Source organism: Xyrauchen texanus, chromosome 40 (assembly GCF_025860055.1).
Source record: "Xyrauchen texanus isolate HMW12.3.18 chromosome 40, RBS_HiC_50CHRs, whole genome shotgun sequence".
Lineage (NCBI taxonomy): Eukaryota > Metazoa > Chordata > Actinopteri > Cypriniformes > Catostomidae > Xyrauchen > Xyrauchen texanus.
In genome coordinates, this window is record NC_068315.1 from 12,869,448 (window position 1) to 12,886,506 (window position 17,059).

At 37.1% G+C, this 17,059-nt stretch overlaps 1 protein-coding gene across 1 annotated transcript; it reads right to left on the bottom strand.

The window, feature by feature from the left end:
• Positions 1 to 2,844: 2,844 nt before the first annotated feature.
• Positions 2,845 to 15,881, bottom strand: LOC127633510 (vertebrate ancient opsin-like). The gene is made up of 5 exons (XM_052112670.1): positions 15,533 to 15,881; positions 9,328 to 9,538; positions 8,026 to 8,143; positions 7,274 to 7,513; positions 2,845 to 4,105 (listed from the first exon to the last, which is right to left on the bottom strand). The coding sequence occupies exons 1-5, from the start codon at positions 15,879 to 15,881 to the stop codon at positions 3,872 to 3,874; spliced, it is 1,152 nt and encodes a 383-aa protein (XP_051968630.1). The 3' UTR covers positions 2,845 to 3,871.
• Positions 15,882 to 17,059: the final 1,178 nt, after the last annotated feature.

Sequence of the window (17,059 nt, forward strand, 5' to 3'; positions counted from 1 at the left end):
ATGTCTAAGAATTTTTAAGAACTTAGAACAGATTTTGATTTAATTCTCATATACTAAGAGAATTCAGCAATATCCCATTTTTTTATTTTTTAAATTTAGTATTTAAAAAAACACACAACTATATTCCTCTTAATCGTGGGATAATTTACTAACCCTAATTTATTTATATTTTAAAATAATTTTATTGATTTATTTATATACAGATTACGTACAGTCTTACTATGTAAGCCTTGCCTTTTGTTGGAGAAACTAAAACATTTAATAGTGTTACCATACCAATTGTTTAGTTTAATTTGGGAAAACTACAGCTTGAAGACATACAGCGTCAGATGTACAGTTTATCTGACAGCCTCAAACTGTTAATTCTTTTGTTTTTCATGGTTGTATGTCCTTTATTGTTACAACAGTTACTTTTGGGGATTATAGGTTGTATATATTTGGTCATTTGTATTTATGCCTCACCTGTGGTGTGTAATATGGTTTCCCCCAGGGAGGAGGGGCTTCATCTTTTTAAGGGAACTCCACAGTTTCATTGGGAGCTTTAAGTTAGCTCAAACTCAAACTGAGTTGGTTGTTATCTTGATTGCTGGAGTGCAGTATTTGGTCAAATCCAGTTGACATAGCATCTTGCCTGTAACTTTATTTTTGTACATAGTGTTTACTTTTTGAAGCTTTTTGTTTTTGCTTATCTGCACTGTAAATATCTATACACCATACTGGAATTTATTCTTGCACCTTGGGACAAATAAAACTTCAAACATTACACCATCTCCACACCCCTCATTGTTATGCCTCCATCCGCTGGTGCATCTTAGAGTCAACAGTGTAACCCAACAAAACCTGGGCGCGGTTGCTGCACTTCTGACGCTACAACAGGCACTCAAGGTTTTTTTTGTTTTGTTTGTTTTTAAAGCCTGTTTTGCTATTACTGAGTGAGGATGACCCATTTAACCAAATACATTCTCTGGACTCCTACAACCTTCTGTAAAAGCAAAATGAACATATTAAACATAAAGAGATATTTCCAAACATGTATGACAAACATCTGCCTAACATCTAATTTTGTTTTCTCCAGAAGAAAGTAAGTCATATGGGTTTGGAACAACAAGAGGGTGAGCAAAAGACTACTATATTGTCTTTTTGGGGGGATCCTTTAACATGGGGATTGTACACAATTACAATATTGCACAAGTATCTACTGAAAAATAATGTTTCTTTTTTACTGCAGAAAGTAAATTGTGTTGAGTGAGCCCTATGGTCACATCAATTCTGTGTGTGTGTGTAAACAGGCATCTTGGTCCTGTGACCAAGCTAAGTCTGCTCTTGACTGTGGATATTTCTTATTAGCAGTGCCCCATTTAAAAGGTCAGCATGCCTGTTGAAATCTAACTGCAGAGTACCTTCAGGCAGAACAGGTTTCTGGAGCAGAATATCCTGAAAATTCATGTCAATCTGAGGCCTAAAAAGGAAAATACAGGAAACTATACAGTTTAAAGGAGAAAAGGCAAGGGACAAAAATCAAAATACCAAGTTAAAAACAATCTTGAAAAAAGCAAGGAGATACAAAGAAAGAAAGGGCATCCAAAAGGCAATCAAAGACATTTTCCAATAGCACATGCATCCTCATAGCAAGACATGTAATTCCATGCATTCCATGTCAAATCATACAATTCAGTCTCCAATTTCAGCCTAAACAAATAACATTAATCCGGTTTTCATTATAAAACACTGCAGTGTGACGCAAGGAACAGTATCACTAGGTCATCAGTCAACTGTGACCAAGCAAAGACTTTGTTATTATAAGCAATTAATGAATAATTTCATGCTTCTAAAGCTGTAGTGAGAATCTAACCATATATACTGTACATATATATATATATATATATATACACTGATCAGCCACAACATTAAAACCACTGACAAGTGAAGTGAATAACATTGATTATATCGTTACAATTGCACCTGTCAAGGGGTGGGATATATTAGGCAGCAAGTGAAGTATTCTATCTGTATTTCAATCGGGTCAATTCTCTGAGGCCATCAGGCAACATTCAGCACTTCAGCTCTGCCTCTGAACTTTTAATATTCCCTTCCAATTCCAGTCTTGAGTTCTACAACCACAAAGGAACCAGGGGGAAGGAAAGGTAACAGACATCTGTTCAAAGGGTTTATTTCTTTATTATGCCCATAACTGAAGCCCTGAAGTGCCAATTTCATCTGCTATATACTGTAAAAAATAAATGTAGCATCAAACTGAATTTAAGAGAATGTATACATCAAATTGGGTTGCAAATAGTTCTGATTTAAAGAAAGACTTCTTTAAAGACAACACTGCTTCCTTTAATAAGGGCTTTGACATGGCCATGACTACTAGAAGAATATTCATGATGCAAAAATTCTAGAACAAGCTGTCATAAGTTCCAGGCCAAAATTGTTTACCTCCTCTAACTTTTCAACAGTATGAGTGAGAAATCAGGCATGATGAGTCTTCTTTTGTGCTTTGATATCAGGTGCCTCTTGCTACCTAGTGTGATAACAAACCATGGCCAAGAGAAATTGAATTCAAGCTCAAAGAGTGCTTCTGAGCTTAAAAGAAAATGCAGCGATCATCTGAAAGGTTTTTGTTATTCCATGTTTCTCTGTGTGATGTAGTAAAGTCAGAGGATTTGCTACAGTAAAATTAGAATATTCTGAACACAATGCAACATTTTCATGTTTGAACTAGTGTGACCACTCTGAAAAGTTATTGCAAGTTGTTTTATTATTATTATTCATGTAAATACAATGTTGACATGTTTTAAAAACAAAAATTTTTCCAAAAGCATATCTTGCTAAATTAAGTAACACACCAAATCTAAATGATTTATATAATCCAAGAAGATTTAGATAAATAAATACAGAAGTGAAACATTCATTAGCATGCCACAAATCAACATCAATATCAGTATTTACCGTGGACACAAGAAATCTGAGGAAACACCAAACATTTTGACATAATTTGACATTCTGACAATAAACTGAAACACATATCTCAATGTACTGTAAACAAATACAGTATGATACATTTATTAAAATTAAACTGTTCAAAACAATAAATACTATGAAATCATAGTGAACAAACATGAAACACATTTATCATAGATGTTGATCTTATATTAATTTCATGGCTTAATACTGAGCTGCAAAGCAGATACGCTGCCAGTCATGTCTGACATGTCTGTTAGTTCACCATAATGAATTATTATGGCATCAAATACAGTAATGTGTTATATTTTGTGGATATAGACATTAAGGAAGCTCTATTAAAAATTAGAGAATCTAAGCCCGAAGAATATTTTGATAACTTCAGAAAAAGATTCATTTCTCACACATGCATTACTAAAACGTGAAGCATGATTGTTCAGCCACTCACATTCTCTTTTGGTCTTTGAACCAATTCACTTAAGTCTACTATAACAAACATGTTTTGTTTCCACAAGAGAACTCTGGAAGAGACTAATGTTATTGCAATACTGCTGGACTATTATGACCAGATGCACTTTACATGGTCAAATTTAGCAGTTTTTCTTTCTTTCTTTTTTTTTTACTTTGCAAGTATCTTTATCTGGACTGATATAACAGTGTGCCATTAACAAAACAGTGAGATAACACTTGCTCAATCTCAGCACAGAAATGATTTGCCTGCCTCCTTCATTTTGCAGGTTCACAGGATTTACATAAAGTAAGGCAGTACAATGCAATACTGACAAGTACATAGACACGCCAACACTGATTGCACATCGGCACAACATAAAGGAATACAAACATCAACAGAAATTTGCCCATATGTAAACACAAACCATACATTCTGACATACAGTATATGCACTCCTCTACATAGGACACATCCTATTCTCAGATAAAGGAAGCTGCTTTGGACCTCCATTTCCACTCTGCTCTGGTTCCTCCTCTTCTTCCTTACTCTTCTCCATTTTGTACATGGACATGTCTACGAGGTGACTATCTACTGTTGTAGTGATGGCCCCTTTGTCTGATGTCTGATTCAAATGGGTGGAGTCAAGACTGGTGCCATTTCCTTTAAACATCTGGATCAGACACTTCCTGAACTGAGAGAAAAGAGTGTTCAATTTAGATAAGAATTAGAATGTAGTCTGAATCAGGGTCAGAAATTAAAGGGGGCAGACTTGCAGATGAAAATGATTTTTTTTTTTAAACGCCCCAGAAATTAAAAATGTGGGGGCAAAAAAAAAGTTCCCCTATAATGGCATATTACATAAAACAAAATATATAATTACTCAAATATAGAATTTCTGTTAAATGTAAATATAAGGTCAATATAAGGGTTGCAAAATGCCCCTGAAACTCAAATATTGCCCATTAATGGAAAAGTTAATTTCTGACACTGGTCTGAATGGGACAGGGTGTGTCTCAATCAGCTCCCTAGTTCAGTAGTCAGAGCACTTGCCAGGGAGTGCTATCAAGGGCTGTCCTATATTGTTAAATTATTTCCTGAAATTCCCAGAGAGCCCCGTAAAAACGTAAAAATGCACACAAAAAAACATCTGATAACTACTGTATTTACTTACTGGATATGTCATCTCTCAAACTGTAAGAGAACAAGCGCAAGTATACTTGTAAGAAGGCAATGCCTTATTTTCTGTCTTGAAAAAAGATTATATTTTTTATTATCTTTTATCCCTAATGCGCATGAGAGGGAAACAATCCTGCACACTATTAAGTTTTTACACAGAACTTAGTGCAAGATGATTAAAAAGATATTTACTTTTATAACAACTACAACAGAGGTACACATGTCATGATATACAGCAATTTTGCTGATAAATACCAGCTTTGTTTTAATGTGCATAATTGTATTATGTCATAATCATAATTGAGTCATCAGTGTCCCAATGTTTAGTGGATAGTGCACATGATATAGTAATTCATGACATAGGAAACTAAACTGTAGGTAGCAGAATGAGACACAACATTGGTCATCAGGAAAGCTGCAGTAAGCTTCCTGTAGTGCTAAGAAAGGAAGTCCCCCCACACAAATACAGTAAAATCAAATGATTTTAATTATGCTCTTATCTATGCTGATTATGAACTCAATAAAAAGCTAAATAAAAGCTTTGATTAATATATTGTGTCTCTATGGCTGTATGTAGGGGTACAGTTCAGTATAGTTATTTAATGTGGCAGCACTTTACACAGCCTTTGCATTAAAAATTCACTTGGAAAAGGTCATTAGGCAAGATGTATTCCATGTAAAAACAAGGAAATCTTGACCTTAATTAAAGAGGATAAGGTCATGGGCAGTAAGTGCCTGTTCTGTGATGTCTGTATATTAATTTCCTCAAGCTTATGGTTGGACTGGATGAGAATGAGGTACCCTGGGTAATTAAACTATTTTCCAGTCATATTTACAATGCAGAGAGATACCATGGGGGCATGCTTTTACAGAAAATACAGACAGAATATATAAAGAAAAACTGCATTGAACTCACATTGAAAGTCATGGAAAACTTGCTAATGTGTAGTTGATAGTAATACTTTTCGAAAGTAGACCTGTCCTGCAGTGTGACATGCTACACTTCAACTTAAACTATTATGAAAAACCTATTGATAATTATTTCATAATTATTATGCATGCAGATTTGTAGACCACATATTAATTGAGAGTCTACATCATAAAAAGTGGTAACTTGCAACTGTTAACTTAAGGAGCTATTTCTACCGGATCTAACCCTTAAAATTAGTTTTGTTGGTGTAACCTAATGTATTCAGGTTGATTCAGGGATGTTAATCATATTTTTGTTTAGTTAAATTGAATGTTACCACATGAAGCACATTTTTAGGTGAAGATTGTCTCCAGAGCATACAACAACTACAAATTACATGTTTATTATAGTTTTTTGTTTTGTTTCTGTGTATACGCCAGGGCTCTTGTGATTATGTTCAAATGCAATGCTATCATGTGGTTCCAGAGACTATATAAATCTTTTCACTATTTCTGGGCATGAACAGTCTCAATATCACTCTTAAGTGTTTGTTCTTGTCTCACCAATAATATAGTCTGTCTATCTCTCACATCAGAGAAACGTGTGACCCTATGACTTGAATTTATTCTGAAAACAGCTACTAAGGAAATGGGTTAGTTCTGGAAGATGTGCACATCTCAAGGGGTCCAGCAACCTCAGCTCCAACACAGTTCCCAACCACCTGGGATCCAAATCCTTGGGGTGGCCATCAGAGCCACATCATCACAAAAGATCTCCAGTTCTCCTTCTAAATCAAACGTGACACAACAGGGGCATTGGGAAATTTCAACTTAGGAGCTGAATGTTTTTGGAGTACACACAAAAAAAAAATCAATATAAAACTATAAAATATCTTAGAACAACATGTAACTCCCCTGAGATATCTGTCAAATGAAAAGTCTGAGATTTAGTCCCAATACGACAAGCAACTGAAGCTTCGACGTATCTAGCGGTATGATACATTTTTCTTTGGGCAAGCATGGACCACTCTGTGAAATAGGCCTTTAAATATCAATATGTTTAATCAAATACTGAACTAAGAAAAAGCTGAATCTCCTCAACCAAAGAGTCTGTCAGATGCATGTCATTTGTCTCTAACATATGAAGGAGGGAAAGATCCCTCATGCTGATTTTTTATAATAGCATCTATAGCTAAAACAACCATACTTGGATAAAATGTGTAGAAAATAAATAGCCAAAACCCCATGAAATAGTGGAAAATAATTTAGTTAGGTCTCTTTTCCCATAATGAAACAAAATATATATATATTTTCAAGTGTTTTCTTCTAACTCATTCTTTCAAATGCATTTATGCAATTTCCAAACACTGCATTTCAGACTTTTCCAGTCATTTCATGATTACTGTATAAGGTTTTTAAAGAGAGTGCATTCTCATATTGACAATTTTTCTGGGCCTGGAAATCACAATCTGAAATTCCTTTGCCAGTATATTTACAGGTTTTCTGTGAAACCTGTGCTTTTAGGTGAAAGATTCATGTTTTTTGTTAAATGTTGTTTGTCATATGAATCCATTGCCTTTATGTTGCCACATCTCTTCTTAATTGATGGACAAACACACATCAAATCAAATTGTAACATATCAAATATAAGATTCTCATGTCAGATTTGTTCCTCAGCATGGTAACCCCATCTCAAAGGTTTTTCTCCCTTTTGTTTTTTCAAACATTTTTATATGAAAATGCCAGATTAGGATGACAAATGGCAAAGATGTACCTGTTTGTTCATGAAGACGTAAATTATGGGGTTGTAAACAGCTGCAGTCTTTGAGAAGAAGGCTGGTATTGAGCCAAGTCGAGGATCAATATGGATTGTGGGACAGGCTGTGACAGTAATTGAGAATGCTGCATAAGGTGTCCATCCGACCATGAATGCTACTATCATCACAATAACCATCCTCACCACCTCTCTGTCAGGTTTACGTGCATTACCCAGCCTTCCATGGGTGTTCGATACCTATAAGACATGTTAGGGAACTAAAGTTAGTTGCAGTCATCCAGTAAGTAAACACCACACACTGAACTTAATATGCATTCAAGTTCAGAAAGCTACATTTTGGAAAGACAGCACAACCACATACTGTAAAACCTTGCACCCTTCTACCTTTTACCTTTTTCTGAATTAACTATTAAAGGGATAGTTCACCCAAAAATTCTCTCATAATTTACTCACCCTTATGCCATCCCAGATGTGTATGAACTCATATGAAAATTTTTAGAAGAATTTCTGAGCTTTTTTGATCCATATAATGCAAGTGAACAGGGACCAAAAATCACATAAGTCAGCATAAAATGTATCCATATTACGGCAGTGGTTAAAAAAACTTTTGTGTTCCACAGAGGAAGAAATAAAATCACATGGGTTATGGAACAACATGGGGTGAGTACATTATGATTTTTGCCTGAACTATCCCTTTAAGATTTAGATAATGTAAGCAATGTAAATCGAGATAAGATTATAAGTCCAACCTTTCTTAGCTTCTGCATAAGTTTACCATAGGAGATAACGATCACGCCAAGAGGAAGGATAAAACATGTGGTGAAAAAGGTGATGATGTAGGTGTGGTCATAGTAATCAGTAGAGTACCTTAAAGAAAAAAAACCAGAGATTTTAGATCTCATCAATCTTTTGCATATGACATCTATTAGGATTGGTTCCTCTGGCACAAAGATTTGAGTGGATAAGAGTGCTTAGGCAATCAGTTGCGTATGAATCTTTAACATTAACAGCACATGTGAATTTATATACATGTGTAATATGAGCTTTTAAGGTAGTCTAAAAATGACATTACAACAAAAATTACTAAGCACTCGCTGCAGACTATAAGCTCAAGGCAGTATCAAAACTTTAAGGAAAACAGATCAAGGAAACTTAAAGGGATGGTTCCACAAAAACTGAAAATTCTGAAATTATTTACTCACCCTCATGTTGTTACGAACCAGTATGACTTTCTGTCTTCGGTGGAACACAAAAGGAGATGCTAGACAGAGTGGTATGGACTGAAAGCCTCATTCACCATTCACTTTCATTGAAGGGAAAAAAGGTACAATGAAAGTGAATGGTGACTGGGGTTGTCAGTCCCTAGCATTCTGCCATTTGTGTTCCATGGAAGAAAGGAAGTCATTCTGGTTTGGAAAAAAATGAGGGTGAATAAATGATGACATAATTTTCATTTTTGTGTGAACTAGCACTTAACAGTGATAGATTTACTAAATCCAATCTCTGCAGGAATTGCATTACTCTAAGGCTGACAGAAGTACGCACAGATTACATAAACATGAATGCAGTTATGTCACACAACTGTAAATATATTTCCCATCCTTGAGGTTTCTTTGTGCCAAGGTGCATTCCCAATTCAATTGTGTTCTGCCTGTTGTTTGTGTTCCAAGGCCAAGGCCAAGCCAAGTCACAGCCAAAAATGTTATGTGCTAGTCTCTTGAAAGCAATTTTTCAACCGAAGGCTGCATGGCATCAGCCTTGGGTTTATATTAATGGTGGTTGCTTTTTTGGGAACAAAATTGCACAGGAAGAGTCCTTGACTTGATCCACTGATCTGATTTCAAGTAATTCAACTTCAAATATGCATGGTGCATTCGTATTCATCAACAGTGACATATTATATTTTCTGTAGGCCTATTGCTTTGTTTTTCTGTGGATGTTGCTCTGTGCATACATGTGCATAATTGAGAAACTGGGACAGAGAGAATGAAACAGTAAAGGGAAAGAGGTGAAAAAAAAAGAGATTCATTGAAATTGTATTTTCAGCTCACCAGTTAGGTTCACAGGTGGTGCCAATTTTGCTGACTGTATAACTGCTCCAGCCCAGAACTGGTGGAAATGTCCAGATGAAGGAAAAGGTCCATACAAAAATAAGACCCATAGCTGCATGCTTTCCTCCCAGCCGGACATTTTTCAGAGGGCGGCAGATGAAAAAAAAGCGCTCAAATGCCAAGATTGCTAAAGACCACAGAGCCACAATCCCTAGAAAGCAAGAAGTGATACCAATTTTACTGTGATGTGTCAGTAATCTCACATATATATACACATTCAACAAGTGATGGAAATAGAAATCCAGCAAAACTTTTTTAAAGGTAAGTTCACCAAAAAATTTAATGTCATAGTTTACTCACCCTCATGCTGTTAAAAAACTGCATGACATTTCTACATTTACATTTATTCACTTGGCAGATGCTTGATTAATATATTCATCTATCCAAAGAGACTTACAAAAGAGGAAAACATAAGCGAATCATCTTAAGGAGACAGTGGTATGAAAAGTGCCATATTGCAAATCTTCACTAGCATCAGATTAGTATTCAAAACAGATTAAAGTGCAACATGAATATTTTTTTATTTATTTTTTGTGACTGGTTAAGTGCTCATAGAAAAGATGTATTTTTAGCAGTTTTTTGAAGACAGAAAGTGAGTCAGCTTCAAGGATGGAGTTGGGAAGGTCATTCCACCAATGTGGTATGATGAAAGTGTTTTGGTGCCTCTTTGTGTTGGTTCAAGGTGACATTCCTTAGTCGACTGCAGGCTTCTAGCGGGCGCGTAGCAGAAATGATTTTAAGTATGCTGGAGCAGGCCCAGTGACTGTTCTGTATGCCAGCATCAGAGCCTAGAACTTGATACGTGCATCAACCTGCAGCCAGTGCAGAGAGACAAGGAGTGGTGTAAAGTGCGCTCCCTTTGGTTGATTAAAGACCAGACGTGCTGCTGCATTCTGGATAATTTGCAGAGGTCTCATTGCACATGCAGGGAGGCATGCAATGAGAGTGTTACAGTAGTCCAGTCTAGCTATGACAAGTGACTGAACAAGAAGTTGTGGGGCATGTTCTGAGAGGAAGGGTCTTATCTTCCTGATATTGTAGAGTGTAAATCTACGTGATCATGCAGTCTTTGAGATGTGGTCTATGAAATTTTGTTTGTTATTGATGGTTACCCCTAGATTTCTGATCATTTCGGAAGGCATGGTGATGTTGTTCAACAGCAGGGTTGGCTGGGAAGACAAGGAGTTCGGTCTTGGCTGGGTTAAGTTGGAGGTAGTGTTCCTCCATCCAAGACGAGATGTCTGCCAGGCAGGTGTAACCGGTCCTGCTCGCCCCGCTCTGAACAGGACTCGAACCGACATCTCCGGCATGGGAGGCGGGTGCACTAACAAGGAGGCTAAAGGTTACAGCCTCTAGCGTCAGTCGCTAGTGCACCTCTTGAGGTCAGGAGAGTGAGGTTTACACACTGCACAGCTATCAACCAGCTGGCTCCCTTTACACAGGCAGAGATTCGACCAGTCACTGTGGTGTCGTTGGGCTGGAAAGACAAGTAGAGTTGCGTGTCATCAGCTTAGCAGTGGTAAGAGAAACCATGATCCTGAATGATGGGTCCCAGTGATGTTGTGTATATAGAGAAGAGAAGTGGCCCAAGCACTGAACCCTGAGGTACCCCAGTAAGTAGCTGATGTGGCTTGAACACCTCACCTCTCTAGACTTACCTGTCAAATTAAACCAGTCAAACACAGTTCCTATGATGCCCAGCAATGCCCTTTCTTCTTTGGAACACAAAAGGAGATGCTAGAAAGTAAGTTAGTCTCAGTCACCCTTTACTTTCATTGCATCTCGTTTGCAGAAAATGAAAGTGAATGGTGTCTAATCAGGGCTGCATTTCCTAAAAGCGTCATAAGCCTAAATAGATCATAGAAACAATTGGCACCAATGGTCTCTACAATCAACTTAAAGGAATAGTTCACCCAAAAATGTAAATTAATTTACTCACCCTTATGCCATCCCAGATTTGTATGACTTTCTTTCATCTGCTAAACACAAATGAAGATTTTTAGAAGAATATCTTAGCTCTGTAGATCCATACAATGGAAGTGAATGGATGCCAAAATTCTGAAGCTCCAAAATCCATATAAAGGCATCATAAATGTGCTCCAGACAACTCCAGTTAAATCAATGCCTTCAGAAGATGTGGGTGAGGAACAATGGCTCGACAATAAGGACTGCCCGATGGCCCGGGGCCAGTGTGAGAAAGATTTGGGCCAGTTGCTAGAACTGTCACTTGCCCGATCAAGCCAGTGATGCATTTAATACATTAGTGCAAGCAAACAACAAGCGAGAGAGCACAAAGTGAACAAAGTCTTCTAACCGAGGAGCGAGTGTGAGTATAATTATCTTGCAAAGATGTGCAAATGCATAATATACTGGACACTCCAAGGCACAGTTGCATGCATGCACAAGATCATGCAGACACCAAGCACACTCTTCTAGCACTGTCCTCGCTCTTTTCCAAGTGTTAGCAGCAACTATTACCAATGTGTAGAAAATAGCAAGAAAAAACCCCCCACTTAATGAATTTTATTAATTTCATTAATGAAATGTTGATGAAAATGAATATCCACACATTGGAACACAAGAAATCAACACTTTCATTCTATAGGACTGAAAATCTATTTCTCTCTGTGCATAATGTTTCATCATCATCTCTCTCCGTGTAGCGAAGACTGTTTAACATGCATGCACTCTCATAAAGGGACAGAGTGCTCATTTTATTCCCTGTAAAAAAAATCACATTTTCTGTGTGATCATGTGTGATCAAAAATCATTTTCTCATTAATTCGCCTTTAGAGATGAAGACATAATACATTTTGTAAAACCCCAGTTATACATGTGTCTGGACATCACAAGCTGCTCAATATCCAAAATGTAAGTATACATTTAATTAGGTAATGTTTTAAAACATAAACATTAATTCAACATGATAATGCCATTTGATATGAAAAGAAGCAAGATCACTATGGCTATTAGGCTATTATTATCAGAGCTGTTCAGCTGCAGGGTGAAGATTAATATTTGAAACAGTTTACTTCATGTCATCCTCAAAAAAACACTTGTTACATGTCTCATTTCTGGACCATACAGGTATTTTTGTTTTTGTTCTTTGTACTGTATATCAGTCAGTGTTGGTCTTGTTTGGGTTGTCTGATTTCATGTTATATACACATTGTTAATTCACAGATTAGGCCTAATATCTACCTACTGTATATTACACATCACAACCGATTTAGTAGTAAGTCCATTCTCTCAGCCAATAATTACATTTTTAACTCAGTGACTAAATCTATGATCCTTCTTGTGAAAACATTACACATGGGCAAAAGTTGCATGACAGCATCTGTCATGCCCATCATATCCTCCACAGAACTATTGGCTTAAAAGCACATGTGTAAATGTAAGGAAGGATGAGGTTACTATGTTTTTATGAATTTATATATGTAAAGCACATATATGGGATTACATAAGGCATAAATCATATCTTGCAAATTATAAATGTGATACAATTTTGGAGGACATTTAATTTTTAATTTTTTATCCCCCTTTTTCTCCCAAATTTGGAGTGCCCAATTCCCATTGCACTCTAAATCCTTGTTGTGGCATAGTGACTCCGCATCTGAGAACATCAATCTGCGCATCTTATCACATGGTTAATTAAAGCTCTAAAATAAATATTTAACAAATTTGATAACATCGTCTCTGCACTTGCTACTGTCAGTCATGAGATATTGTTGGTCAGTGGAGAAGTATCAATCAGTTCTTCTATTAAGTATTTGACTGTGTGGTCTAGTGGTAACCAATTACCCTTCTAATCCACCCAAAAGGAACTTTATATTTGACTAAAACAAAGATTACATCTGCACCTCAGTGGACGTATATCTTGAGTGGGGACACATTTGTCTGCATTTTCATTGTGATTCCATGGGAAAGGAGCACACACACACAGGAGCGCTCACCGCCCATTTTAGTTTCCCCAAATATTTCACTGCGGCACATATGTTGCCACTTTCTTATTACTGCAAAATTAACAACTATTATGTTTTTCAGCAGTTTGTGAGCATGCTGTAATTTTACCCTGATAAAACCTTTGACACTCTGACCTTCATAGTGACCAAATCACTGTGAGGAAATAAACGTAAAAATGTATTTGAATTATTAACAAAAAATATTAATAGTGGAGACAGGTAACAGGATGTGGAAAACTGGGTCAAAAGGCAGATTTGAACCCAGGTCGTCTGCATGGAAAAAACAAATACCGTTTATACACACAGCCATTGCAGCAACAATTAAGGATACTGTTTGTCTTTAATGTCTTTGTTTCCACCAGACTATTTGAGTGCAAATAGCTGAACTGTGTGGTAGGTATGTACAACTAGTACATGTATGTACAACACCGTAATAATAGTAATAATGTTATATTATTGATATTTTTAATGCTCTCCATCATTAATACGTGAATGGTGTGTTCAGACCAGAGGCTTCGAGAGCATCAAATAGACCGTAAGTCATTCATTTTCTATGGCAGCCAGTATCTCTTGTCGGCAAGAAGTGGCACGGCGCATCATTGGCGGTATCAGAGGAAAGTTTAAGTGCGGGCAACATTATGGTAATGAGCTTTGATGCAACCTATTGGAGTATAGAAGTGCTCCGCTCTAGCGAAGTCTAGAGAACACAACAGTGTAAACTTTGGTTCCCACCAAACATTAGTTCCGAAGACAAAATGGAGGAGAAAATGATTATTGCCATGACGGGTTTTCCCGTAATATATGATCTGTCCCTGTTTGCTAACAGGGATATAAAAAACATTTTAAAAAACGATGCGTGGACAAAGTGTCTGAAATTGTTGGTGTGCCAGGTGAGTTGATGAAGTGGATATTATGGTTTATATAATATTATATCATAATATATTCAAAGATTTCATGAGGATATACGCTACTTGTGATATGTTGGCAAAACATGTCTGGTACCGGTCAACATGTCTGGATGTTTTGCAACCCCTTTAAATATAGTTCACAAAACCAAGCATTCTGAACGAATGTCGCCGCCTATTTCAACTATGTCAGAGCATCCACGAATCTTCCATAGTGTTGTTGGCAGGGCAGCCAGAGCGAATTTTGACAATCTTGCTGCCTCTGGTCTGAACGCACGGTAAGGCAAGCAGAAAAAGCACCATCGCATCATAACAGAATGCATGTGCACAAGAAATTGATGTGGGATCCCTTCAAGACACAACCTTTCACGTTCTCATTCTTCTTCTGTTTTTGGTGATTTACAGTCTTAATTCATATCGCCCTCTACTGGACAGAGAGGAGAATTTATGATAAAATGACTTAAATATTGATGTTTCTCACCCACACCTATCATGTCATGTCTGAACACATGGACTCAACCACTGGAGTCATATGGATTACTTTTATGCTGCATTTATGTGGATTTTGGAGCTTGAACGTTTTGGCATCCATTCACTTATTTTAAAAATCTTTATTTGTGTGATGCAGAAAAAGGAAAGTCATTCTGGGTAAATCATGTGAGAATTTTCATTTTTGAGAGATCTATTTCTTTAAGCCTGTGATGCTTTTGGGAAATGCAGCCCTGGTCATTCTGTTCAACATATAGCCTACTTTTGTGCTCCGAAGAAGTAAAAAGTAATGGGTTTGGAACAACATTAGGGTGAGAAAATAATTAAAGAATTTTTGTTTTGGGGTGTACTATGCATTTAACAAAAAATTGATTACATTTACGCATTTGGCAGACGCTTTTATCCAAAGCGACTTACAGTGCACTTATTACAGGGACAATCCCCGGAGCAACCTGGAGTTAAGTGCCTTGCTCAAGGACACAATGGTGGTGGCTGTGGGGCTCGAACCAGCATCCTTCTGATTACCAGATTACCAGTTATGTGCTTAGACCACTACATGATTAGTGAGACTCCAGTTACAGTATTTTAAAAAAGCAGTTATGGGCAATTGAGTTACAGTTGAAATTGTAAAAAAATTTCCAATTTGTTGTCCCACACATCTTAAGTTATAATTAGATCTCCGTCCCTGGTTTCAGGTAACAACGGATAAGTAAAACACAAGAAATAGGCAATACAATGCATGGAATCATAGGTTTGCGCAAACTATCCCATATCATATCAACTCACCGAAAAAAGTGACAGCAAATCCCTCCAGCACACACGCCCAGACGCCGAGGAAGAAGTAACCCCGCGCATTAGTCAAAAAACTTATAGTGCCTCCTATAAGTGAAACTAGAAAATCAGCAACGGATAAATTGACTATTATATAATTCAACGGCTTTCTTAGCTGTTTAAATTTAAACGTCACCAGCATAACGGCGAAGTTCTCTGTTAGAGACAGAGAAGTCACAATGAACATCAGACAGGCGAGGAAAGTGTAATTCCAAGGCGCGACAGACTTGAGGGGACCCGTAAAGGGATCGTAGGGTTTGATGATGTCGGTGGACTCGGTGACAGAAACCTCAAACGATTCCATGACAGCGACAACACGGGCATGGGGAGACAAAAGGATCGGTAAAGTTCATAAAAACATCGCTAGGAAGCTCCTTGATGTTCGACAGAGCCGGTGGGCAAAGTCCTAGACAGGTGTTTTATACACCTGCACACAGTGAGGGGCCGTTCACACCGAACGCGATATTTTTCAATTGCTTCTCTATGTAAACATGCGCAAAACGTTTTTTAGACACCGTGTCTGGTCTCGAGACTATTATACTTGATGCGTTACGTCTAGTTTTGGTCTGAACGCCTCTAACAATGTAAAACTCGGTGGTATTCAATGACTGTCTATTCAAAAACATATATGTTTAAAAAAGTACGCGTTTCCCTAATTCTTTCATTTTAAAATACAACAGTCTCTTCCAGTAACGCAATCCACGTACATAGGCAGGAGTCCTTAGTAAGGAGCGTCCTTAGAAAGTATCAAGAAATCGTTTGCGTAAAGGTTGTAATAAAACATCACGGGTCCCCTCGCATGCTGTCCACTGCCCAGCATGGGCATAGTGTTCTCCTTTATATACAGTCAGTCGGCATGGATCCCAAACACTCGAGGAAAAGAGAAAAGTCGCTCATTCTTTTCCAAGTTTGCTGAGAAATTTCAGAAGAGGCGTCACACTTTTTACTCCTTAACTTCAAAGTCTACAAGTTGCTGAAGATGATGATGCTGATTATGCTAGATCAACGAAAAGCTAAATAAAATAATTAATAATAAAACCCACTTTCGAACTGCTGTTTTGACTTGGTTTTTATTATTTAACAGAGAGAATATTTGGCCAGAAAATGTCCAAATGACAGCATCTTCTGTCATTGATAACCTATGAAATGCCTCATGCACTTGCCTGAAAATTACAAGAGGGAACCAGGAGAAATATTCTAAATATTACTATAATATTCTAAATGTTGGAATTAAGAAAATGCGAGAAAGCCAGTCTAGTAATACAGGCAAAATTACATGATTACCTCAACAAGTCTCGTGTCTTTGTTCTTTGTGCCACCATATTACATATTAGCCAATTTTTTAAAGAATTAACAAATGAAGATCTGACCAGTCTAGGGCTGCACGATTAGGAGGAAAAATGTGAGATGCGATATTGTGACAGCAATATGCGATTCGATAAACCTAATATTAATGGGTCAAAATAAAATGTTATCTTTTGT

Coding starts and splice junctions, on each gene's coding strand:
- LOC127633510 (XM_052112670.1), bottom strand. CDS start 15,881: ATGGAATCGTTTGAGGTTTCTGTCACCGAGTCCACCGACATCATCAAA. Junction 8,144..9,327: donor ACCACCTGTGAACCTAACTG/GTGAGCTGAAAA, acceptor TTTTTCTTTAAG/GTACTCTACTGATTACTATG. Junction 7,514..8,025: donor TTATGCAGAAGCTAAGAAAG/GTTGGACTTATA, acceptor CATGTCTTATAG/GTATCGAACACCCATGGAAG.